We start from the raw sequence: 25,948 nt of genomic DNA on the forward strand, positions 1-25,948 counted from the left end.
TGGCCACAGGCACACACTTGCAGTGCAAAAACTTTAAAAGTCTAGATGGAACTATTTACAGAAGTGGCAATTGAAAGGTAACTTTCTTTGTTGGTAATGCACACATTTCCACACACAGTACCATGTCCCAAACGCTTAGATGCATCACAACTCTTAATGTTTCACCTAGACAAGTACCAATGGCTGTCAATGTGCAGAGCTTAGGCCCATAGAGTGCCATTAGCTGGCGTCAGTACAACGCTACAACAATGCCAGTTGTGATCACAGATGTGTGTAGATACAGAAAGGGCACAACTATGGTGAGAAACCGGCAAGAAAAACTCATCAACACCTCCTGCTGTCACGTTGGCACAAAGGACCACACATCAAGCACATCTGAAGATGGGATTTATATGGTGATGGCTGTCATGACACCTCAGCTAACCATGTTCAGCAATCACAAAGTGGGTCAGGGAACGCTCATTGCACACTCTCCGCAATGTCTTAGGGATCTGAGCCCCTCACTTCACATGGGTACATGCCTATGAACTAAACCATATAAGTTCACTGATAGCACCTACATGGCTTTAAGGACACCTACGGTCGTATTACTCATAAGCCTAGGCTCACTAAATCAAAGGTCAGTAGAGCTACAGAACCATATGTGCACAGGGCGCTCTTACCTGCTCCTCTTGTCCACCCTCGAGGTGTTCATGCAGGGGTAAGACCACCTCCACAAGCTTCTCCAGCTCTTCTGGTGATATGGCAGGGGCCCTATCATCTGTAGGACGTGGCATGATTGCTCCTAGAGGCAGTACGTAGAGCTCAGGTTGTGGAGGTCTTGCTGGTAGCAGTGTCACGAGTCAAGTGAGAGATTCATCAGGATATGGTGGTCACGTTCACCACGTACATGACCGTCACCACTTGCACACTCTGCCATTGGCCCAAGACTGCCACAGGCAGCAATGTATTCCAGTGGCAATGTCCGCCGCTATAGCATCCGCTTCCGCCATGATGACTTCCTCCAGCGGTCGTTGCCAAATGTCAAGTGGAATAGGTTAGGCAGTCGCCTTTTCTAAAGCCTTTCATTGGTCTGAAAAGTTAATTTTTGATGCATCACAATGCGCTAAACATTGCTGCTGCACTATCCTAAATGCTGCTATTGTCCTAAGATGTATATCTGTACAGATTTAGGGCACATGTTGTCAAGTTAAGTTTCAGAAATCTTTGGTGGCGTAGTCACCACCCTCTCGGCTATTTGCAAAAAATAGTTTTTTGGTGCTTTTGCTGACAGACATTTTCTGATGTTAGTATCACTTATTGTCACTGATGCATCAGTTTATGTGTACATATCTTTATTGAGGCAAGGGGATGACATGTGACGTATGTGCCACTTTTGCCATTGGTATATGGTATGTATCATGTTAGTACTTTATCATGTGGTATGTCACATTTTTCATGTGACATATGTAGTGTCACTTACAGGGGACCCAAAAAGTGATGTGCTTATCTTCTTCATTTCTCTTACATAGTTACCCTGGAATGAGAAGGTGTCAGACAATCTCCTGTGTACCGTCTACTAGCAGACTTGCAGACCATGGAGAATAAACATGTTATACAAATATACCGCCAGGATTGGGAGACAATCAAGCGTCTCTGTTGTCAGTTCGAGCTAGATCGATACCTGCTATCAGTCATCCAAACACTATTCCACCCAATGTTCAAGTCATGTCAGTGCTGCATTTCCTGGCCACAGGCTCTTTCCAAAATACAGTGGCCCTCACTGCAGGCATGTCTCAGTCTATGTTCAGTCTGGTCTTGAAGGATGTACTTTATACATTTGGAAACACCTGGACAGCTACATCTGATTTACACAACATAAGGATTTGGCCCAAGTGAAGGCAGAGTTCTATGGTTTGGTGCACATCCCACGTGTATGGGGAGCCATTGATGGTACCCATGTAGCCTTGGTCCTCCCATATGGCAATGAACAGGTCTATCAAAACAGGAAGAACTTCCACTCCATAAATGTCCAGGTAGTCTTTTTGGCGGTCCTCTACATTTCTCAAGTATGTGCACGGTACCCAGGATCAGTCCATGATGCCTTCATCATGAGGAACAGCGCTATCCCACAGCTGATGACACAACAGTACCCTGGCTGGTTGGTAGGTTACATGTGTCATGTGTGTTTGTATGCTATGTCTACTGCCAAATGTGATGATGCCCTGAACTCATGTTTGCACACATGTCACGATTCCTTACAGGGGACTCTGCCTACCAAAACCATCCCTGGATGTTGACACCAGTGAGGAACCCAATCAGGCCTGGGGAAGTCCACTTCAATGAGGCCCATGGAAGGACAGGGCATGTCGGGGAGCTGGCTTTTGGACTCCTGAAGGCAAGATTCTGCAGCATTGATGGTGGAGCCCTCGTCTATTCACTCGCCAAAGTTTGTCAAATCATTGTGGCCTGCTGCATGCTCCACAACCTTGTCATGGGGCGACAGATCCCTCACATCCCAGATGAGGGGGACCTAGCAGTTCCACAGGGTAAGAATGCAGAAATGCCAAGTGAGTATGACCGTGATGAGGATGAAGGTTGAGACATGCGGGCAGATCTCATCAATCAGTACTTCACCTGAATGTAACGATGTGATGTTCAGTAAATCAACTGACTCTGTGGGGTAGTGTGGGGCTCATGGTTGCTTGTGAAGGGTCTCTGTGTGACCCTCAGACAGGTCATTTGCTGCCTTGCAGTATACATCTCAGGTTTTCAGGCAAGTTTAAACTTGGAGTTTTGACTCTTGTGAGGGTCTCCTTGGTTTGGGGCAGTCAAAATGCACAATCTGAGAGACAACAATATTTTGAACAGATTATTCTAGCTCATGTAAGCCCTTAGCTGCCTTAGGTCCTTGTCTACAACTTTTGCCTTCCAGGTCTCTTCACAATGCCCTCCTCATGTGGACAATTCTAAGTTGTGTCAGTGGCATGAGGTTTTCCCTGGTCTGACATTTGAAGTGGACATGGATTGATCCAGGTACTGTGTCACATATTTTGGGGGTGTATGAGTCCCATGCCCAGGCTGTCAGGACAGAGGGATGGCAGAGATCTGTTCTACACAATAAACCTGTTTGCCATGGTTTGTGGGTCCAGTGGTGTCATGTGTGTGATCATGTGTCTTTGACACATATCATCCTGTGCAACCCATTCCCTCAACCTTCACATTGTATTGGCAATGACCCTGTTTGACGTTTATGTAGCTGTCATTGTGTTCCCTCATTGCAGGCCATTGTGCATGGGAGTCAACACTGACATATGTGAGTGTTGTGCCTACCGATGCCTGACCATTGTAAGGGGAAGGTTCTCTGACTATGGACTGTTGTACTGTCCTCTGTCTCCCTGATGGAGTATGTTGATTTGGTAAGCATGGGATAGGTATGTGAAAAGGGTTGAGCTGATGACCATTTCCACAAATCTGTTATAGCCTGGCTATCTTGAGGGATACAGTCTGTCATGTCCCTTACTTCAGTGGCCAGGGGGAAGTTACTTACTCACACTGAGGCATTAACAAAAATATATGTTTGGACATACTTGACTATGACAGTCCTGACATTCTGTCAGCCTATGTGTAATAAATGGAGATTAGTGATTGTCACTTGTGTCATTGTATTTGTATACTACCTGAGACCTGTCCCTCCTCACATTTCCTTTTTTACGAGTTCACCCTGAGCATGAAACAGATTCCACCTTACATGGATGAAAAAAGACTATCAGACTTAGACTGTGTATTAGTTGTGTTTATTTTCATATGCATAGGAGATTGGATTTAATGTGATTAAAAAAATGATGTTCAAACAGTGAAGGGATCAGTCATGGTGGATGTTATCATTTGAGCAGCTGCCACAAGATTAGATGTCCCAAGTTCAGTGTCCAACTATCTTGGTGAATTTTAAAGTAGTTGTAGACCAGTCAACAGGGTGCATCTGAGGCACAAATAAGGGAATACCATCAGTTGGGGGTTACCTGCTGGCAGTGGTTGTTTCCTTGCCACCTGACACCTCCTGTGGACGTCCACGCTTGCAGGGAGGTTTGTCAGTTACAGGGGCAGGAGCGTCTGAGGCATGTCCTTCCCCTGGCAGGGCTGCCCTTCCACTGGCTGCCACAGATGTTGACGGGGCTGGTGTAACTTGGCCAATGGAAGGGATCTGGACGTGTTGTGGATGTTCCCTGCTCAGGGTGGTGTGGATGTCTCTCAGCACCCATGTTAGGGAGAACATGTGGCCATTGTGGGCCTCCAACTGTTGCATGACTTCCTGGTGGTTGTCCCTCTGCAGCTGCTTGATCTCCCCCATCATGGCAAGTACCTGGCCCATCATGCTGTTGGATTGTTGGTAGGCTCCCAAGACTTGGGAGATTGTGTCCTGGTCAGAAGTGTCCGTAGCAGCTTCACGCTGCTGGCCCACAGCATCTGTCCCACGCGCCCTATCCCCACGTGCTATCATTGTCAGAGTTTTCGAGTTGTAAGTCCGGTACCTGGACAGGGGGGCACATGATGGTTGTTACTGTCCTTGGGACTCAGGTTTGGGGGAGACTGGTTGCATGAGATGTAAATGCAACAGGACAGGGAGGAGTTGATGTGGACAGGGTGAGGCTGTCAGTTGTCGTCTGACAAGGTTGCCCAGATGGGCCAGAGCTATCTACAACGTACACACATCCAGGAGTGTTCTTCTCACTAAGGGCTTCATCCAGGGAGGAAGTGGCTGCCTCAGGAGTGCTTTCCATGGTCCCAGTGGCAGGTTGACCTGTCGAAGTGAAACAGACAGTTACAGGTCATAATGTGACATGTAGCACCAATTTTGACGGATAGATATGCTTTGGGCCAGATACAGGTCAACTTTGCTTCATCCCCTTATGAGACAGTGACACCTGCAATTAATTATGGAGACCTGACTTTTGGGGTACAGACAATTCCTTTTTAAGTTACCTTGCTACTGGATGTCAGATTATCTTGGCACTTGGATGTCAGTTCATTGATGTATATCTTGGCAGCAATTTAGCATTGTATGTTTCAAGGTACCCCCCAGTTTGCAAAACATCATTGTTGAGTTGACAGACAGCTGCAAAATGTCTTGTGCACACTGACCTGCCCGTCAAATTTGGTGTAACCATCCGACCTGGCTATATGTGACAGGTTACACTAAGTACCACACACTGCAAATATGTGAGATCCCCCTAGGTGAATACAGTTCTGTAGGTGATGGGAGGTAGAAGGGACAGAGTAGCTGAGGACACAGTTGTAGATCTGTGTGAGGGGTATGTCAATGGCACCTGCCCTTGGCCTGCCTGTCAGTGGCTGTCCTATGCCAACAGACTGTACAGTAGTTATCAACCTTGCAGAGTACACTTCTGTAGGTGATGGGAGGTAGAAGGGACAGAGTAGCAGAGGACACAGTTGTAGCTGTGTGTTAGTGGCATTGTACTACGAGATGTCCATAGCATTGCTGTCATTCCCACAGACCACACAGTTGTGCGCCATTTAGGTGAGTATACTCCATTGTTTAGTTTACATGCAAGGCTATTTTCATTATGGGACACTGTTCTAGTTTTACTATTGGTAGAACAGTGCCTGCTGGGAGCTGTAGTACTGTCAGTCCCTGTACTACCCACACTATACACAGATACTGTGCTCCCAGGTGAGTTAATGTCACATGTGAGATGCCAGACTGGGTTATTCTGACAGGGAGACACAGGGATGGTGAGTGGATTGACTGTTCAGGTAGCAAAAGGTGATCAGTGAGCATGCAGGACAATACATTTTGGTGGAATTATTGGTGTGGTGACTTACCCAACTTGACTGCCCCGGGTATTCCTGTCAAGTCCTCAGAATGCAAGACGGCCAAGACCTTCTTCTCCCATGATGTGAACTGTGGGGAAGGAGTCATGTGGACTGCCAGCTGGTGCCTGGCAGACATGGAATGTGCCTTCCCCCTGAGGTCGTTCCACCTCTTCCTGATGTCGTCCCTTGTGTGCGGGAAGCTGCCTATAGTAATCGCCCTGTGGACTATTCTTAGACACATTTTAATTTTCCTCGCTATTGTAGTCTGCTGGACTTGGGCTCCAAAAATGTGTAGTTCTACTCTGATAATTTCATCAACCATGACTCTTAACTCGTCGTCTGTGAAATGGGGATTTTTTGTGGTGACATGGTGGTGGCAGATAACACAAAAATAGAATGATATGGTGTGGGTGCTGTGTGGTGAGGGGCTGATGGTTGGTAGATGTCGTTTAGAGGTGCTAATTTGTGTGGGGGTGTTGTATGGGTGTGGGATAAGTGCTGTGTGAAAGTTGGAGGGGGCCTATTCTATGGTACTGTCTCTGATTTTGGGTTCCGACTTCTATTTGTGGCGTTGTAGATGCAAAGGATTGTGGGGTGTGAAGGGGTGTGTTTTATAGTGTAGTTCTGTAGGTAGTTCGGGTGTGTGAATGTGTGTCAGCTATGTGGATTTTTAATCCATCCAATGTGGTGTTGTGTATTACTGTGGTGACCGCCGACCGCCACGGTTCACGCTGCGATTGGCAGACCACCATGGAAGAACTGCCATTGTGATTTGTGAGTGATAATAGGTTCAGTGGTTGGTTGACTGGCTGACAGTGCTGATGGTTGGACCACCTGTTTCCCACCCTCCAGAGTCCTGGCGTTGTCGGTATTTTGTCTGTCTTTTGGAAGACCGGGTTGTGTAACTCTTAGTACGGCAATCTGTTTGACTACCGACATGGCGGTCTTTTGGCACGAAACTGGTAATGACGTCCATTGTCAGAATTCTGTGCTTGGTTTGGGGTACTCTGTGAGAATTGACTGCTTACCACTGGTTTGTTTTGCAAGCTATCCAGAAGGCAATTGTGTTGATTTTTACAGACACTTTACCTTTAGTAGCATTTATAATCTGATAGTCTGTATGGCAACCAGGACCACAGTGGGCGGATTTCTAACCCTCTATGCCCTTGGGTGCAGGGACTTATTTCATTGCATTAACACAAATTAGAAATCTGGTCAGACTGCGACCCGTACACAACTCACTAATCAATACAGGTGTCTTTTTCTGGTCATGATTAGTTGCTTTTGATGAGATGAGTTCAGGGACACCATAGAACTCCAAACCCTCTTTCATAAATGAATAACACACTCAAAATAGCACTCCGAAACATGTTTTGAAACTGCAAAATCTTTATTTATAAAACCCAAGTCTAGTGCATAAAATATGAACAGTAAACATGCACAATACAAAATAAATACAGTAAAGCATGACATGGCCGGTAAAAATAATCTATTACTACTTCTAAGCGCAATGCTAATATTGAGCAGAAGGACAAAGTGGCAAACCTATAAATTGAGTTTCTTAAGATGGGTCACACAGCATACCTTTTCTCAGTAAGCAGTAGCTGTTTAGCTATTCTCTATCACAGCCCCTGCCCAGGTGTGATAAACAGTGCCTGGCTGGAGGGCGCTTCTCTGAGCTACTCTGGGAGCCCCATAGAAATCCCGACTGGTGCTGGTTTGGTGCAGCAAACCGCCTTAAACTTTGGTGTGATCATTCCATCACAAAGCCGCTCCAAATAATGGTCAGATACCTGAGTTTTTATAGTATCTGATTGCCAGTTTTATTTCATGTTTAAAGTTGAGCAACACTAACGTCCAAAACAGATAAAATAAGCATGGTGTAAAATGCATTATCTCAGTTCACTAGTAGACATTTTAGCATTCACTGTAAGCGTTCATATTAACATGGCAGCAACCTAAACCATTGGTCAGTATGGCGGGCATGTTGTGATTCAGCCCGGGCACCCTCCCTCGTCATAAGCTCCTCCTGTGTGTCATTTAGATAAAAATCTGAGTTCCTGTGAAGCCACATCATTTTAAAATTTGTAATGTGTTCTTGAATGGAAGCAAGTATGGTAGGCAAGGGATTCATTTCATTATTGAGTTCTAGAGACTTTAAGGTGTTCTCAATAATTTGCAGTTGTGTGTGTATTGCCTGCGTGCGTGCTGATACGGATGCCCCTGACTGTGACCTTGAATGCCTCCCACAGTGTGTCCTCTCCTTACGCAGGATCAGCATTCTTATCAAAGTAGTTAATAGCTGAGTGTAGTCCACGCTGAATATCCTGTAATACAGGGTCTAGGAGAGCCGTCTTCTGGAATCTCCACATGAATTGCGTGGGAGTAAGGGTGGGGATTGAGATTACTAGTTTCAGGGGACCATGATCAAATAGCATCTTGGGCAGATTTGTAACTTCTGTTGCCCAGGCATGTTTTTCGAGTTATTAAGCAAAAATCTAGTCCAGTCCATAATCCATGTACATATGAGGTGAACTTGCACTTCTGTCGGGGGGTTTTGGAGTCTTTATATGTCCACAATCTCATATCCGTCCATTCCATCCTGTATAACCTTAGTGGAGTGCTTTCCAGGCCAGTCTGTCGTGGCCGAACGGTCAAGCAGCGAGTCTGAGTATGTGTTTAGATCCTCAACCCAGAAGATGACTGTCGGTGGAAATATGTGTATGTGGCAACAAAGTATCAGATAAAAACCCGGATTATCTACAATAGGCCCATACATATTTACCAGAGTGATAGGTGTGCCACAGAGGCTACCCTGCATTATCACACATCGGCCGTGTTCACCCACTATGGAGTGTGTAACTGTGAAGGTGCCCTTCATAATAAAAATCATGAATCCTCTGGAGTAGATTGAGTGGGACGAGGCTAGCCTATATACCACCCAGTGGGCACCAGTAGCATGCTCTGTGTGGCGTGTTAAGTGCATCTCTTGTAAGAACGCAATCTGCATATTGCGCCTGTCTAGGTGTGAGAGTACATGCAGAGTTTTCCAAGGGTTATGAAGCCCTCGTATGTTCAAATGTCAGGAGAGCTGTGTGTCCACGGGATGTGGCCATAGTAATATTATAGCAATAGTGACTGTACTGCAGATAACAGTGGGTAGTATACAGTGCACAGAAGCAGTGTAGCACTGAGCAACACTTTGATGGCAATAGAAGAAGTAAACAATCAACTCCCGCCTTCACCCACTTCAGCTAAAGAAGTGCCCACAACTTGAAAAGAAAGAAAGCATATACAAAGACGTAACATACATCGTATCAGTCAGCATTTTATCATACATTGGGATCTTACCGGTGCTCCCTCAAGGGGACTGCTAGAGTCCCAACACTCCCCCAGCTGTCAGGAGATGGCCTGGAGGAACAGTAATATTCCAACTAGTGTGGTCAATCCAAGATTCAAGGTCAACCCACACTGCAAGAGGCAAGACCTTCATCTACCCAATTAGAGTCCGACACAGCATGAGCAGAGGGGGGCCAGAGGTGACCAAGCCATCCATGCAAAGTCAGTTGCCGTCCTCATCTATATCGTCTGTGGGCTGGTCTTGACGTTCAAGGTGGCGGTCTTAACAAATTCCACTGCTGCCCTGCGGTTCGCAAATCTTTTTTGAGTAACACGTTAATCTATACGTACATGTGCCAGGTAGAACATGGCTTTCTCGACAGCTAAAAATTCCTTGCATGCTGCTTCCCCCGCCACTGTGAAATCTGTGAAGAAGGCTATTTATTTGCCCTGGTATGAAATATCTTTCTTCTTGTGCGTCTGCTGGAACCCTGCATCACGGTTAAGGTAATTTAATAGTTTTGCTATTATCAGGCGATGTGGCCCCAGTGGGTAGTTGCATCATGAGGGACCGGAGGGCTCTCTCCCCTACCAGCAGCTTCGACAAATTTTCAGGGCCAGTGTGTGGTTGGCAATGTCTCATTCCTACTAAAAAAACAAAGGTCCTATTGCCAACCTCAGGTTGGGATGGCCAAAAGCCAAGTGCTGTGTGGTATTGGCTGACTTTGGTAGGGTTGACCACAGGACCTGGTTGCAGTATGGGCATGGCTGCCTTTACAGGGGTTGGCTGTAGGCCAGGCCTTGTCGAACTCCCCACTGCGCACGGTGTAGCTTGAGGTTAGCTGCATGTGGGGCATTCGCTACAGGGCTTGGCATTTCAGCGAACCTCCCGACGCACACTGAAAAAACTAATGGTGAAAGTAAAGTTACAGTTATGTGTAATAAAAATTCAGTTTTCATTAAAAAAGTAACGTTATAGTTAGGTGAATTTGTCAGGGACCTGGAACAGGGGTTTAGCTACTCTGCCAAGTACGAACAGTAGCAAGTCCAACACAACGCATGGCAAACACTGATACTATAACACTCTCTCACAGAACATAATGGAGGTAGGGTTGTCAAATAAAACCCCATAGGAAACAATGTTAAAGTCAATTAAAATATTTAAAATAGAGAAAAATATAATTGAATGCTGGAACAAATATCTAAAGATAAAATATATTTTTTTAATGTAATTATTTAATATTTTTAACAACATGTTTGAATTCATAAATTCATAATTCATAATTAGTGAAACATGAATTTGTATTAAAATAAAATTAAATTACTTTAATTCAATACTTCATTTTTAATAATTATTAAAGTGTAATAAAACCTTTAGTTGTTTTACTTTAGGTGGATATTTGTTTTTCAATTTACTGTCTGAAAAAATATTTGTAATATTTAAATAGTTTAATTAAAAATTACATTTAGTTTTTTAAAAAAAAACATTATTAGATTTTCTGCATATCACATGGTCATAAAATCACTGGTCGTAGGATACAAAGAGCATTGCGTCCCGCAAGAAAGCATGCACTGTTATACATCATCCCAGATGGTAGGTGAAATCATCACAATCATGCACAGAGAAAGACGGGTCACTGGAGTGAGTCTGGAGTGACTTCTGCATATAACCCATAGAATGTATGACGGAGTTTTTAGCATCATGGAACATTTTCCGCATCCACTCTCAGAACATGAGCATTAGGATCAAGACTCAGGGCAGTATGTGGCTATAGACATGTTACTAAACAAATCGCAAAACAAAATAACATATAAACTCCCCACTCCCAACCCCCTCTTTGGTCTGTGTATGTGATGTCTATTAAATTGTTGTTCCAGTGGATTTAAAGACAGAGCGGATTGTCACTGTCTGGTCACTACAATTATAGTTAGACTTGTGTACTCTCTCTGAGACTCCCTCGTATTTCTCACACAATCATGCCACGTCATGACCGGTGTGACAGAACAGGGCGGATTGCAGTGGCCCCCTAACTTTTCCCCCAATTTTTACTTTTTGCTGGTGTTTTGCTGACTCTGATGGTGCCCTGGGTACTGCTAACGAGTCCCAGCACCTGTGCTCTGTGTAAAATCAGTATGCAAATTAGGCTAATTATAATTGGCTAAGTCAACCTAAGTATAAGTCCCTAGTATATGGTAGGGCATGTAGGTTTAGAGACCCTAGCATAGGTCGTGCACCCATAGGTGCACTGCTGAGGTGCCCAAACTAAAGTTACATGCAAATTCGACTTTGGAATTAAATGTAGTTCCAAAGTCTTAAACTACCTTATTTTTACATATAAGTCACCCCTAAGGTGTACCCTGTGTGCCCCTAGGGTGGGGTGTCGTGTAACTATAAGCAGGGACCTTATAAAAATAGTTTTATAACCCCTGGTGAGGTAAAACAGACACATTTGTTTTTTCCCTCATTGTAGTGAATGGCCTCCATAGGCTAAAATGGGGAGACTTCCAGTTGTTGGATTTAATATAACTTGTTCAGGTAAAGAGTTTTAAACTTTACCTGAAAAGTTGCCAACTTCAGCCCTGCAGTGTTTTTGCTGCTGTGCTCTGATTGGCCAGCCTCTGGCAGCCTGGCCAGGCTGCCTTGATGAGGTGTGAAGTGGCCTGGCTCCACACAAAGAGATGTGCCTGGGGGAGGAACTCTCCCCTCAGCAGATAGGGAATCAGGAAGGAGGAGGGCTGCCAAACTGGTCTTCAAAGGTAGAGAAGGCCATTTGGAGCAACCCAGCAACACCCTCACATCCTGCAAACCCAGACAATTAGGTGGCCCCTTGATTAGAATAGGAGAGGGCAGGAGACGGGTGTGTTTAGGATTTTTTAGCCACACCAGTGGGTGGGCTCAGCCAGATGTAACCCCCAAAAATCACTTTCAGCCATGATGGATTTTTGAGGAATGTTGCGCCCTGGGATTGATTTTTGCCACACTTCCCAGGAAGTGGTCATCACAGGGGGAAGGACCCTGCCCCTGACTGGAGAACCAGGACCCCCCTGTATTTCACCCAGGAGCAAGGATAAAACTGGCAGACCTGCACCCACACCTCAGTTCCCTACCAGATCCCTACCAGGAAGAACTACAGAAGAAGAGGAACTGTAAAGTAAGCTGGGAACAAAGCATCCAGACTCCTAGTTGTTGAAATCAGGTTGAATTTATTTAAAGTTAAGTTCTTTCCATTAAATAACCCCAGCACGCAGCAGAAACGGCTCTCCTCTCCTCAGATTCAACTCGCTGCCAGCCATTGCCGTCTTCCGAATGTTCGGCGTTCCTCCCGCTCGTAACACGGAAAGGAACCCCGAACAATGAAAGACAGCCGCGTGTGAGCACCTCCGCTGCGCGTGCGATGGCAAGGAAAAGCTGACCGGCACGCGCAGCGGCAACCGCTGCTCTTAAGACACTACATTTAGTTTTCTCTTTTAACACTTTAAATAAACAACAAGCAAAGAAAACAATTATTGTTATTTTTTTCATTACCCCTTGCACAAATAAACTATGAAAGTAACCATACATGTTGTGTATAACCAAATCAAACGCTACACATAAAACCTAGTATAAGCAATTCTCACTTAACGATACCTTAAAGGTAATGTCACTTAACGATACCTTAAAGGTAATTTGTGCACCCTATCACTTCTCCTGACAGGCACAAGATTGGAGCATGAATCCACCTTCTTTAAACTCGAGGACTTAACCCCAACAGATTTTTGTACATTCAAGAAATTCTGTGCTTTTGAAATGTGATCAACCTTCTTGTGAACAGGTAACAATACATCCTTAGGTTCAACCTTTACAACCTTCCCCATATTCCACCAGCGACGTCCATCAACCCGCACAGCATTCCCACAAACTTTGTCAACCTTGAATGGTTCAGAAAACTTGGAATCACCTTTCTTGACAAACACCGGTAATTTAACCCGCACCCAATCACCCACAATGAACTGCACCTCCTTCACACCTCTTTTCTTGTCATAATATGACTTTTGTTTCTCTTGAGAATTTCTAATACTCGAACACACCTTTGCGTAAATGAGTTCCTTACACGTAGAATGCTTGAAAAACTTGGACAACCAAGCTGGTCTAAATAGGGTGGCAGGCTTCCTCCCTCTAAGTGCCTCAAATGGAGATATCCCCGTGCTAGTGTGGGGTGTTGTTCTGTAAAACCAGAGCATACTCCTTACAGCGGCATCAACCACACACCCATTAGCTAACGCCCACTGGATACACTCCCCAACAACTCTATTAAACCGTTCAACCAAACCATTTGTTTGCGGTTGATAGAGAGAACTCTTCAAATGTTTGATGGCACACTCACTCAGAAAATTTTCAACTTCACTAGACACAAACTGGACCCCATTATCAGACACAAGTTCCTTGGGTAACCCTTTTTCCAAAAATACATCTTTCAGACAAGACACCACTGAGGTGGAATCTGCATGACTCACAAACTTCACATGAGGCCACTTGGAAAAATAATCAATTACTACATAAGCATACCGTAATTTAGGAGGAAGAGAATTGAAGGGACCCAACAAATTGATGCCAATCTTTTCCCAAGGACCTGCCGGACATTCTATTGGCATTAGCGGAGGAGTTGACGTTTTGAGGGCCTTATCACTAGTTGAACAAATGCGACAGGACTTGACCAAGGTTTCAATGTCTCTGTCCATTTGCGGCCACCAATAGTATTCCCTAACCCTCTTTTTAGTAAGAGTAGCACCCAAGTGACCTTCATGTGCTTTTTCCAGAATAATGGATCTTATAACATCAGGAGGAACAATTTTATCACTTCTCAACAGTACACCATCTTCAATTGATAGTTCGTCAGACACTTTGAAAAAAGGTTGAGTACTCAAATTCAAACTTTTTTCATGCGGCCACCCATTCTCAACATACGTCAAAACATTAGAAAGTACATTATCACTTGTAGACTCTTCTTTCCACATCATTTCGGAAAACGATCCAGCACGTTCTAATACGACAGAAGCAATGAAGCAGTTTTCATCCTGAGTGTCCATTTCCTCTCCAATGTCTTCGGAAACAGGATACCTGGAGAGGTAATCTGCTCTCACATTTTTTCCACCAGAGATGTGTATCACAGAAAAATCTAATTGAAGCAACCTGGCCGCAAATCTTGCAATTCTTGGTGAGCTACCTTTAAGATTGGTACCATTTAGAATAGAGACTAATGGCTTATGGTCTGTTTGGAGAAAAAAATGTCTTCCCCATAGAAAAGACTTAAATTTCTCTATACCCCACCAACATGCTAATAATTATTTTTCAATTACAGAATAATGTACTTCATTAGGTCTGAGCACTCTTGACGCGAACCCAATAGTAGACTCCTGCTTTTCATTAATTTGCGTCAAAACAGCTCCAAGACCGAACTTGCTGGCATCGACAGTCAAACAACACTTCAAGTTATGATCATAAGATTGTAAAACATTGGCACTACTCAATCTCTGTTTAATAGTATCAAATGCTTCCGCACACTCAGCATTCCACAAAAACTCTGTTTTAGATTTCAACAGATTAGAAATGGGTCTGACTAGAGTAGCAAAATTTTCAATAAATCTGGAATAAAATTCACAAAGACCCAAAAATGATTTGACACCAACTTTGTCCTGAGGTGCAGGTGCTTTTGCAATCGCTTCTACAAGACCTGGTCTGGGATAAACACCTTCTGGTGTGATGACGTGCCCCAAATATTCTACAGACGTTTGGAGAAATTGACATTTCTCTCTTCTTAATACGACACCGGCACTATCAAACTTACTCAAGACCTGCCTCAGAATCGCATCATGTTCATATCGATCAGAAGCATGAATCAACACGTCATCCTGAAAAACACACACTTTATTGATACCTTTAAGAATGGTAGACATTATTCTCTGGAATACTGACGCTGCTGACGCCAGTCCAAAAGGCATACGACAATGTTGATACGTTCCCTACTGGGAGACAAAGGCAGTTAAGTGTTGTGACTCGTGTGTCAATTCTACTTGGTGATAAGCAGTGGCCAAGTCGAGTTTAGTAAAAAATGTTGCTCTCTTGATACAAGAAAGCATCTCTCCAATCTTAGGCAATGGATGAGAGTCCACCCAGATCTCTCTGTTGAGTGCCCTCAAGTCAACACATACTCTCAATTCCCCATTTTTTTCTTTGCCACCACCAACGGAGATAACCATAACGAAGAATCAATGGGCTCAATGATTCCCCTCATCCGTAAACTTTCCAATTCTTTCTCCAACTCATCCCTGACACTAAATGGCACACCTCTCAATTTATGTTTAATGGGAATGGCATTGTCCTTGACTTTTATTTTGTGTGTAAAGCCCCTTATCTTACCTAATTCACCCGAAAAAACTCTGGGAAACTCATTTAGCAATTTCTCTATATCAGAGGTATCTCTAATAACTGCCACCTGATCACCCGTACCTGGACACAAAACCATTCCAAACAGCCCTTGGTGAAACCATCCCAAAATGTTCAAACCTTTTACAGCAACATAGACTTTCCCAACAATGCGTCGTACCTTGAAAACCAAAATGTCTTCAAAGAAACCAACTAAGTCAATCCTCCTTCCCTCATATGATAACAGAGTCCTATCTGGAGGATTCAATTTCGCGTGCCCCAATTCTGTTGGTAAAGTTCCTGAGTAATCATAGTGATTCTAGCCCCCGAATCAGCCAACAACTTTAAATGTTTGTCACCTACTTGAATTAAAACCTACGGATCAATGCAGTCTACTGGATTGCCAGTGATTATATCACAGTCACCCACAGTCAGAATCATTTCTTGCATTTCACTCATCAACTCATCCATCCTGTCATCACCGTCATCCATGACAGTATTAACCTTAGTGTTACCACTTTTGTTACTTTGACACACTCTTGCAAAATGACCAGTTCTGCCACATAATCTGCACTGCACATTCTTTGCCGGACATATCTTTCCTCCTTTTATATGTGGTGGATAGCCACACCTAAAACAAATGTTAGTCTGCTTGAAAAAACTATTGGATTTAGCCACTTCCACTTTGTTGTGCAAAGGAACACTCATCTTGCGCCTGTCGTCAGATCTCTGTACTATGTTCACATGTTCCGCCTGTGCACGTTCCAACTCTTTTGCAGATTTCATTGCAGTTTCAATGCTTTTAGCAATTTTGATAGAATCTGACACAGATGGATCTCCTAAGGACAACAACTTTTGCTTGATAGATTTATCCGCACAGTGACAAATGAATTGGTCACGTATTAACTGATCAGTAAATGTGTCAAAGAAACACTCAGACGCAAGTTTCCTCAAAGCAGAAATGTAGTTATTGACATCCTCTCCATTTTTTTGTTCCCTCCTAAAAAACTTATGTCTTGCAATAACCAAACTAGGAGGTACGTCAAATCTGGTGGCCAATTTCTTAAGAGCTTCTTCAAATTCATCAAGTTCCTCGCCTTCTTCCAATTGAATATCTGGTAAATGTTTAAACACCGACCTACCCTCGAAACCTAAAGAATGAAGCAATAAACATTTCTTTCTTTCAGGTCTGAATCTTGACGCTCCAATGGCACCCATATATGTTTCAAAAGCATCATACCATTGCTTCCAAGGTATGGCTGGCTCACCAGGAGTTTCCAAGAATGTTGGCGGAGGGTTGACCGACTGCATGACCGTATATAAGAGAAAATAAAGTCACTTGGGACCATATAATAGCAACTAAATTAACTCCTCCACAGATTTATAATAATAAAATGCTAAAAACCTTGGTTAAAATAGCTGTTTAAAGATGGCCGCTATGCTTCCACAAGAATGAAAACCTCCTGTAGCCACACCTTCTGACCCGAGGTTCATGGGAGATGAGATGAGACACTCTCACCGTACATACAGCTGTCCAGAAGATCGAGGATAGATGCACGAGTGGGCCTCGACGTAATAGCCTGGGGTGATCCAGTTCCACAGCTCGTCGCCACATAAAGTAAGCTGGGAACAAAGCATCCAGACTCCTAGTTGTTGAAATCAGGTTGAATTTATTTCAAGTTAAGTTCTTTCCATTAAATCACCCCAGCACGCAGCAGAAACGGCTCTCCTCTCCTCAGATTCAACTCGCTGCCAGCCGTTGCCGTCTTCCGAATGTTCGGCGTTCCTTGCGCTCGTAACGTGGAAAGGAACCCCGAACAATGAAAGACAGCCGCGTGTGAGCACCTCCGCTGCGCGTGCGATGGCAAGGAAAAGCTGATCGGCACGCGCAGCGGAAACCGCTGCTATTAAGACACTACAAACTGCCCTGCTGGACCCCCGGCCCGCGCCTGGACCCTGCACTCTGGAGGACTGCACCAGCTGCACACTTGGGCTTAACCACAAGAAGGACTTGCCTTGCTTCAAATGGTTCAAGGAGGGACTCCTTGTTTGCTATGTTTGCATGTGAAAAATTGCTAACCAGAGTCCCCTGCACCAATTCCTGAAGAAACCAACCAGCTGACCACTGTCCAGTGGCCAAAAAGGAGTTTGCGCCAGGTGCATTCTGGGAGTTGTAGTCCACACCCCCAAGGAGCATCTCAGAGCTTCTGGAACCTTGGGGTGAACTGTGGACCTCAAAAGAACCTTAAAAAACATGTGGAAGAAGATCCAGAAGTTTGTAGAACTTTTTGAAAAAGCTCCATAGAGGGACCGACCTGCCCCGGCAACTCTAGCCGGCTTGCCTCATCCGCGACCCGGCCTGACTTGCAGGTTCGTCCCGGTGAAGAAAATCTCCATAAAAGAGACTAAGAGGGTCATTCTGACCCTGGCGGGCACCGCCAAATGGCCATTCCGCGGTCAGTAGACCGCGGATGCCATTCTGGCTTTCCCGCTGGGCCGGCGGGCAACCGCCAAAAGGCCGCCTGCCGGCCCAGCGGGAAAGACCCAGCAACGATGAAGCCGGCTCCGAATGGAGCCGGCGGAGTTGCTGGGGTGCGACGGGTGCAGTGGCACCCGTCGCGATTTTCAGTGTCTGCAAAGCAGACACTGAAAATCATTATGGGGCCCTGTTAGGGAGCCCCACGACACCCATTCCCGCCAGCCTCTACACCGCCAGGAACAGGCTGGCGGGAAGGGGGTCAGAATCCCCATGGCGGCGCTGCATGCAGCGCCGCCATGGAGGATTCCCTGGGCCAGGGGAAAACCGGCGGGAAACCGCCGGTTCCCCTTTTCTGACCGCGGCTTTACCGCTGCGGTCAGAATTGCCCAGGAAGCACCGCCAGCCTGTTGGCGGTGCTTCCGTCTACCCCGGCCCTGGCGGTCCATGACCGCCAGGGTCGGAATGAGGGCCTAAGTCCAAACGTAGGAAGTTGACCGGGACCTCCCAGCCAGCGCATCCGAGGAGGACACCAAGGACGTCGGATCAAGATCCAGGTTTACCACGGTCAAAGGATTTTCACCTCGAAAAAACGACTAAGTACGAAGGTAAAAATCTCCACCCAGGGCTCCCGCGACGCATATCCGAAGAAGAGTTTCAGGCGGTCAGATTGGACTGGCAGGTTCGTCCCACTGAAAGAAAATCTCCAGAAAAACTACTAACTCCTAAGGTAAACTTTTGACCAAAGCCTCCCGCGGGCTGTAGCCAAGCCGGGCTCCATCGCGGGCGGCCTTAAACTTTGACTTTGCCCCGGTCGAGGTGCAACCAGATGACCAGATTGGCGCTTTTTTTTTCTATGCGCTAGAAAGCAATAATTCTTTAAAAATTCATATCTCCAGTTCCCCTTATCTGATTTTATTCGTTTTTGTGTCATTTTAAAGCTACAAATATTTACTATTTTTATAAACTGTTTTTAAACTGTTTCCTGTGTTTTATTTAATTTCTGTTTTGTGATATTTTAATGCTTTACACTTTGTCTCCTAAGTTAAGCTTTGTCACTTGTTGCCAAGCTACCAAGGGTTGAGCTAGGTTTAATTTACTGAGACCCAACTGGACCTAAGTGGAGGTTAGTGGCCTATCGCTAACTGTAGGTACTTACCTGCCCTTACCAATTACCCATTTTCCAACAACCGGAAACAGGGAGACCCAGTGATTCCTGTAATTTGAATATCTTAGTCGACCAAGCTTGCAGATCATCTTCAAAGCGGTCGTATTTGCGAACATGGTGCATTTGTACCGTCTCAGCACTCGCCCATTGAACTAATTCTTGAATGAAGGCATTGTAGGTAGTGGGCACTGGTCGGAGCCATGCCATAGCTATGCGTCTTTTCGCAAGAGCAAATACAATAAGAACAAACTTCCTACTTAGGTGCTTCTTGGCAGGTGATGGGAGAAGGCCCAACAGTATCGGTTGACTGTCTAGTTCTATCTTCCAACTTGAGGCCCTATTAAAAGTATGTACCGTGGTGTTCCAGTATACGGATCGGGAGGAGCAGGACCATAACACATGCAGGAAATCGACTATCATGCTCCATACCGGGGGCAACCGGCTGACCGATTGGGATAAATCGCATGGAGTGTTTGACAGATAAGATATGTCTGATGGATGGTATTATATTGTAGGAATTTGAAGCGTGTATTGGAGCTAACTCTAGCTACTCCCTTGTGTATCTGTGGTTTGTAGTGGCTCTCCAATTATTGTCTCCCATTTGGTCTGTATGGGAAGCATTGTCACTGGGAGGTTCGTGCATAGTGCCCGATATAAGTGGGGGATCAGCCTGCGTCCCCTGCCATGTTTAGCGTGACTGACGATGCACTTGAGGCATTCGGCTCATCAGGGAAGGAGGGCCGCACCTCTCGTGCCTTGTTTGAGATTTTCAAATACTGAAGTTACTGTCCTTCCCCTAAGGAGAACAAGGCCGTAACCTCCTCTCTGGGGATGAGGCTCTGTTCAATGTGGACCTCCCCGTAGTCTCTCATCCTCCATCATCCATCTCTGGTCAGCATTGTTAATAGTTTGTAGCATTTTTTGTTCTACATTTAAATATACAAACGTAGGACCTAACTTATATTTCAGTGGAGAGGTTACTCTGTCACAACAGTGATGGCTATCCTGCTCACCAAAGTATGCATTCCATTATATCCCGTGGGATTTATACTTCAGCGGTCGTGATATATGTCACCGTTGTGATGGAGTAACTTGCCTGCCAAAATGTAAATCAGGCCCTTATTATATATTATTATTTAATATAAACATATTTGTACTAATTTATTATGAAGTTCAATAAACATCTTTTTAACTTTTCCTTTACTTTACTGTAGGGAGATATCCACTTTGACTGTGAAATCTCCCTATGGTAAAGTATTGGGGAAAAGTAAAAAACTTAATTTAAATAAAACAAATATATATATTTTTATGTAAAAGAGTTCAGACAGGCATGCTACACATGCTGAGACTTGCAGAAATCCTGTGCCTCTGGCTTCAGAGCACCCTTGCCCTGTGAGATACTGTCAGCGAATGCCTAAATCTGCCCTGAATTGTACAACCATCAACACAGAACAGAATGTGATTCAACCTGACAAAACTGAACAAAACAGCACTGAGCCCTGACTGGTGCAAACAAAGAAAATGCACTTTAACCGGACATAGCAAAATGTTTCAAACACAGTAGTACTGTGTCAGTGTGTAAATGTGATTCAGAATGTAGATTGATAGTCTGGACATTATTATTAATGCACAATTTTGATTAATACACAAATACTTACGCAAGTGTGAATGAAGTTACCTTTGTTATATAGTTCATGAAGATTTACAGTTGGTACATACCTCCTGAAGAGTTACCCTTGTTATTCACTTCCCGAAACTTACATATCAGCGGCACATCCTGCCCCATCCTTTTTTTTACAATCTATTCTTGTTTATATGAAATCCTGACCATGTGCATCTACCTAAAGCTGTACCTGTAGCATGGGCGTGCCCCGTGATGCCTTTTCTTTACTAAATTACACTGTGAATGCTGGTAAATCATCTCCTTTTCTGAAGTAAATGAGATGTGACATATTCAAAAGAACATTTAGATGTCTTTTATAGCCAGTTAAGTATTTTGTTTTCACATTCCATTGTGTTGGCATTTTGTAATTTTAAATCTGTTTACATCCAGCAGAAAACAGATGTTGAATGAACAAAATGAATATGAAAAATGAAAAGAATACTGAAATCTGCAAAACACAGACAGAACAAATTGAGCTCCAGTACTGAGGAAAACTGAAAGATCCTGGAGGGAGCAATCAAGGGCAATTCAGTGAATGTGAGAGTCTGAGCTGTGCATCTGCACTGGCAAACCACCTGCTGTATAAAGAGGTGTCCATACCAGCTTTAATCACAAGGATCAGTGTTATGCGGCCAGAGCAGGAGTCTGTTCTCTAAAAGAACAGACCTCCATTCAGTGCTCTAGGTGTCTTGTAAACCCTTTCACATCAAACCACAGCAACCAGAGAAAAGCACAACGGAGTGGAGCCGGACACTGAAGGATAAAGGAAAGAGGGGATCTACTGTCTAAGGCACAGAGTGCTGTCCTAATGTGCACCAACCAGGAGGAGGACACATCTTTACCCTCAAGCATGCAAAACCTTTATCCAATCTAAAGACACAATCACCCAAAAAACAAATCTTACACATATTAAGAGGTTGACAAGTATTTAGTGGCCATTGCACTTCATTTTTAAGTTGGAAATCATTTGTTCAAAATACCATGTCCAAGAAGCGAATGTGAAAATAATACAAGTGCTTTGGAAACTACGTCGCTCTTCAGGAAGAACAGTCACGGGATGTAGGCAGACATATACCTGACGAAGTGACACTGACCAAGAAAGAAACATAATTCACATGTAGTGACAGCTCAAGTTTGTCATCACTACTAAAGCACCACCAGCAAAAGCACACAGGAGAGGAGAAAAAACATTTCAGTTGTACTGAATGTGTGAAGCTTTAGTCAATCAGCACTCCTAAAAGATCATCAATGAACTAAGACAGAGAAAATGTCATTCAGGTGCAGTGAATGTGTGATGAGCTTTCATCACTTATCAAAACTTCAAAGTCATAAGCGAACCCACACGGGGGAAAAAACTTTCAAATGCACTGAATGTGTGAAGAACTTTAGTTTCTTATCAAACCTACAAAGACACCAGCAAACACACAGAGGTGAAAAACCATACCATTGCAATTATTGTGGAAGTATTTTCAGTAATTCTTCAGCATTAATAATTCATCAGCGAACACACACAGGGGAAAAGCCATTCATATGCACTGAATGTATCAAGAGCTTTAGACGATTATCAGATTTCCGAAGGCATCAGCGAACACACACAGGGGAAACATTATTCCAGTGCAATGAGTGTATGAAGAACTTTAGTCAGTTATCACACCTACAAAGACATCAGCGAACACACACGGGGGAAAAACCATTCAAATGCACTGAATGTGTGAAGAGATTTAGTCAATTATCAAATCTACAAAGACACCAGCAAACACACAGAGGTGAAAAACCATACCATTGTAATTATTGTGGAAGTAGTTTTGGTGATTCTTCAGCATTAATAATTCATCAGCGAACACACACAGGGGAAAAGCCATTCCAGTGCAATGAGTGTATGAAGAGCTTTAGTCAATTAGCAAACCTATCTAGACACCAGCGAACACACACAGGGGGAAAACCATACCATTGTAATTATTGTGAAAGTAGTTTTAGGGTTTCCTCTGAATTAATAAATCATCAGCGAACACACACAGGAGAAACACCTTACAAATGCACTGAATGTATGAAGAGCTTTAGTCGATTACCAGATCTCCGAAGGCATCAGCGAAGACACACAGGAGAAAAAACATATCATTGCGGGGAATGTGTGAAGAGCTTTTGTGAATCATCAGCGCTCCTAAGACATCAGCAAATACACACAGGGGAAAAACCCTACAGTTGCAGTGAATGTGTGAAGAGCTTCAGGCAGGTATCACAGCTACAAAGACATTACCGAACACATACATGGGAGACACCATACCATTGCAGTGAATGTGGAAGTAGTTTTATTGACTCTTCAGCATTAAGAAGTCATCAGCGAACACACTCAGGGGTAAAACCTTTCAAGTGCAGTGAATGTGATAAATGCTTTAGAAAGTTATCATATCTCCAAAGACACCAGCGAACACACACAGGGGAAAAACCGTACCATTGTAAATATTGTGGAAGTAGTTTTAGCGTTTCCTCAGCATTAATAAATCATAAGCGAACACACACAGGGGAAAAACCGTTCATATGCACTGAATGTATGAAGAGCTTTAGTCGACTGCCAGATCTCCGAAGGCATCAGCGAACACACACAGGAGAAAAACCATATCACTGTCGGCAATGTATGAAGAGCTTTTGTGATTCATCAGTGCTCCTAAGACATCAGCGAATACACACAGGGGAAAAACCATACAGTTGCAGTGAATGTGTGAAGAGCTTCAGTCGGTTATCAGAGCTACAAAGACATTACCGAAAACACACAGGCGAGACACCATACCATTGCACTGAATGTGGAAGTCGTTTTATTGACTCTTCAGCATTAAGAAGTCATCAGCGAACACACCCGGGGGTAAAACCTTTCAAGTGCAGTGAATGTGATAAATGCTTTAGTAAGTTATCAGAGCTCCAAAGACATCAGCGAATACACACAGGGGGAAAAAACCATACCATTGCAGTGAATGTGTGAAGAGGAAAAGACAATACTATTGCATTGAATGCAGAAGTCATTTTAGTGAATCTTCAGTATAAAGGTATCATCAGGGAACATACACAATGCAAAAATCATTCATATGCAGTGAAAGTGTGAAGAGATGTTGTCAAGTATCAAACTTAAAGAGACATCAGCAGACGCACAACATCACTGACTGAAGAAATAAAGAAATAATCAAATGCAGTAAATGTGGCCAAAACCGAAGTACATCAACAATAACACTGACCCTTGTGTAGTCATTCACAGAAGCAAACAAATGAAGTGATTGTGAGATGAACGAATCACAGGTCATGGTACCATTATAATTATGTGTGACTTTCAAATACCAGATAACAAAAAGTAGATTTAGAAGACCCAACTAGCAGGAGAGAAGGAAATATAGATATTTGTAGAAATGTAAAAGTGCCTGTTCCTTGTGATTGCTGATTTCACGAAAAAACATGAAATACAAAGAAATGTATTGGGAGCCTAGCACAGTGTGGACTTAACCCCTTCGCTGGCAGGCCTTTTTTTGGCTATTTGTGGTAGTTCACACGTAGGTCCTCAGAACTTTTTGTCCACATAAGATATCCATGTCAAATTTGCTTCCTTTTTTCCAGCATCCTAGGGATTTTAAAGGTACCCAGAGTTTGTGGGTTCCCCTGGATGAGACCAAGAAGTTAGCCAAAATACAGCTAAAATGTGTTTTTTGGGGGGAAAATTGGAAAAAGGAGCTGGAGAAGAAAACTTGTTTTTTCCCTGTAAATGGCATCAACAAAGGGTTTTCGTTGCTAAAACCACCATCTTCTCAGCTTTCAGGAACAGGTAGACTTGAATCAGAAAACCAAATTTGTCAACACAATTCTGGCATTTTACTGGGACATACCCCATTTTTACTATTATTTATGCTTTTAGCCTCCTTCCAGTCAGTGTGAAACCAGTGGTGGATCCTCTACAGCTACACACTTCTGAAAAGTAGACAAAATTCTGAATTCAGCAAGGGGTCATTTGTGTAGATCCTTCAAGGTTTTCCAACAGAAAGTAACAGCAGAAATAAAAAAAATATAGAAATTGTTTCGAACAAAAACAGCCATTTCTGTCCACGTTTTCTTCTATGACTGTTTCCTGTTATGGCAGATTTTTGAAAGCAATATACTGTTACGTCTCCTGGACTCTTCTGGTTGTGGGGATATATAGGTCTTGTAGGTTCATAAAGAACCCTAGGTTCCCAGAGCCAATACATGAGTTGCAGCTTGCAGTGGGTTTCATTGTATACCGCATTCACAGCAATTCATTTGGTGAAATATAAACAGTGAAAAATAGGTATCAAGGAGACCTTTGTAGTTCCAAAATGGGCACAAGATAAGGTGTTGAGAAGCAGTGGTTATTTACACATCTGTGAATTCGGGGGTCCTCATACTAGCATATTTCTCAAATAGACTTCTTTTTTACACACTGCCTTACATTTGGAAGGACAAAATGCAGAGAAAGACAAGGGGCAATAACACTTGTTCTTCTATTCTGTGTTCCACCAAGTCTCCTGATAAAAATGGTACCTCACTTGTGTGGGTGGAACTAGTGCCCGCAATAGGAAACGCCCCAAAACAAAACATGGACACACCACACTTTTACATTGAAATCTGAGGTGTTTTTTGGAAAGTGCCTAACTGTGCATTTTTGCCTCTAGCTCAGACGGCACCTGGGAAAACCTAGCAAACCAGCACATTTTTTAAAACTAGACACCTAGGGGAATCCAAGATGGGGTGACTTGTGGGGCTCTGACCAGGTTCTGTTACCCAGAATTCTTTGCAAACCTCACAATTTGTCTAAAAAAAACACTTTCCCCTCAAATTTCAGTGCTGCAAAGTTCTGGAATCTGAGAGGAGCCACAACCTTTCTTCTACCCAGCATTCCCACACATCTCCAGATAAAAAAGGTATAACTGTGGTGTCCATGGTGCACATAATGGATCATATTTTGAGACATTCCCTTTAGCAATATTTATCTGTAACACAATATGGTTAATTATGCTTGCATGCAAAGCTTGCTTACATCCTATCCTATATCGAACTATGGAAACGTTGCCTAAGTTGCTAACCATGCGT

General features: G+C 43.8%; 1 protein-coding gene and 1 pseudogene across 2 annotated transcripts in view; one reads left to right on the top strand and one right to left on the bottom strand.

Annotated features, from left to right (window-relative positions):
* Nucleotides 1-25,681, top strand: part of LOC138287296 (zinc finger protein 271-like) — a 102,954-nt gene extending 77,273 nt beyond the window's left edge. Inside the window, exon 2 of one of the 2 annotated variants that reach the window (XM_069227652.1) lies at nt 21,257-24,967. In XM_069227652.1, coding sequence (XP_069083753.1) covers nt 22,131-23,840 — 1,710 coding nt within the window. In that variant the 5' untranslated portion in view covers nt 21,257-22,130 and the 3' untranslated portion in view covers nt 23,841-24,967. Of the gene's footprint in view, nt 1-21,256 lie in introns of both variants that reach the window. The other variant, XM_069227653.1, reaches the window with a different exon arrangement.
* The window catches only part of LOC138287298 (zinc finger protein 271-like), a 160,742-nt pseudogene that overhangs the window by 120,043 nt on the left and 14,751 nt on the right, over nt 1-25,948 (bottom strand).

Source organism: Pleurodeles waltl, chromosome 4_1 (assembly GCF_031143425.1).
Source record: "Pleurodeles waltl isolate 20211129_DDA chromosome 4_1, aPleWal1.hap1.20221129, whole genome shotgun sequence".
Lineage (NCBI taxonomy): Eukaryota > Metazoa > Chordata > Amphibia > Caudata > Salamandridae > Pleurodeles > Pleurodeles waltl.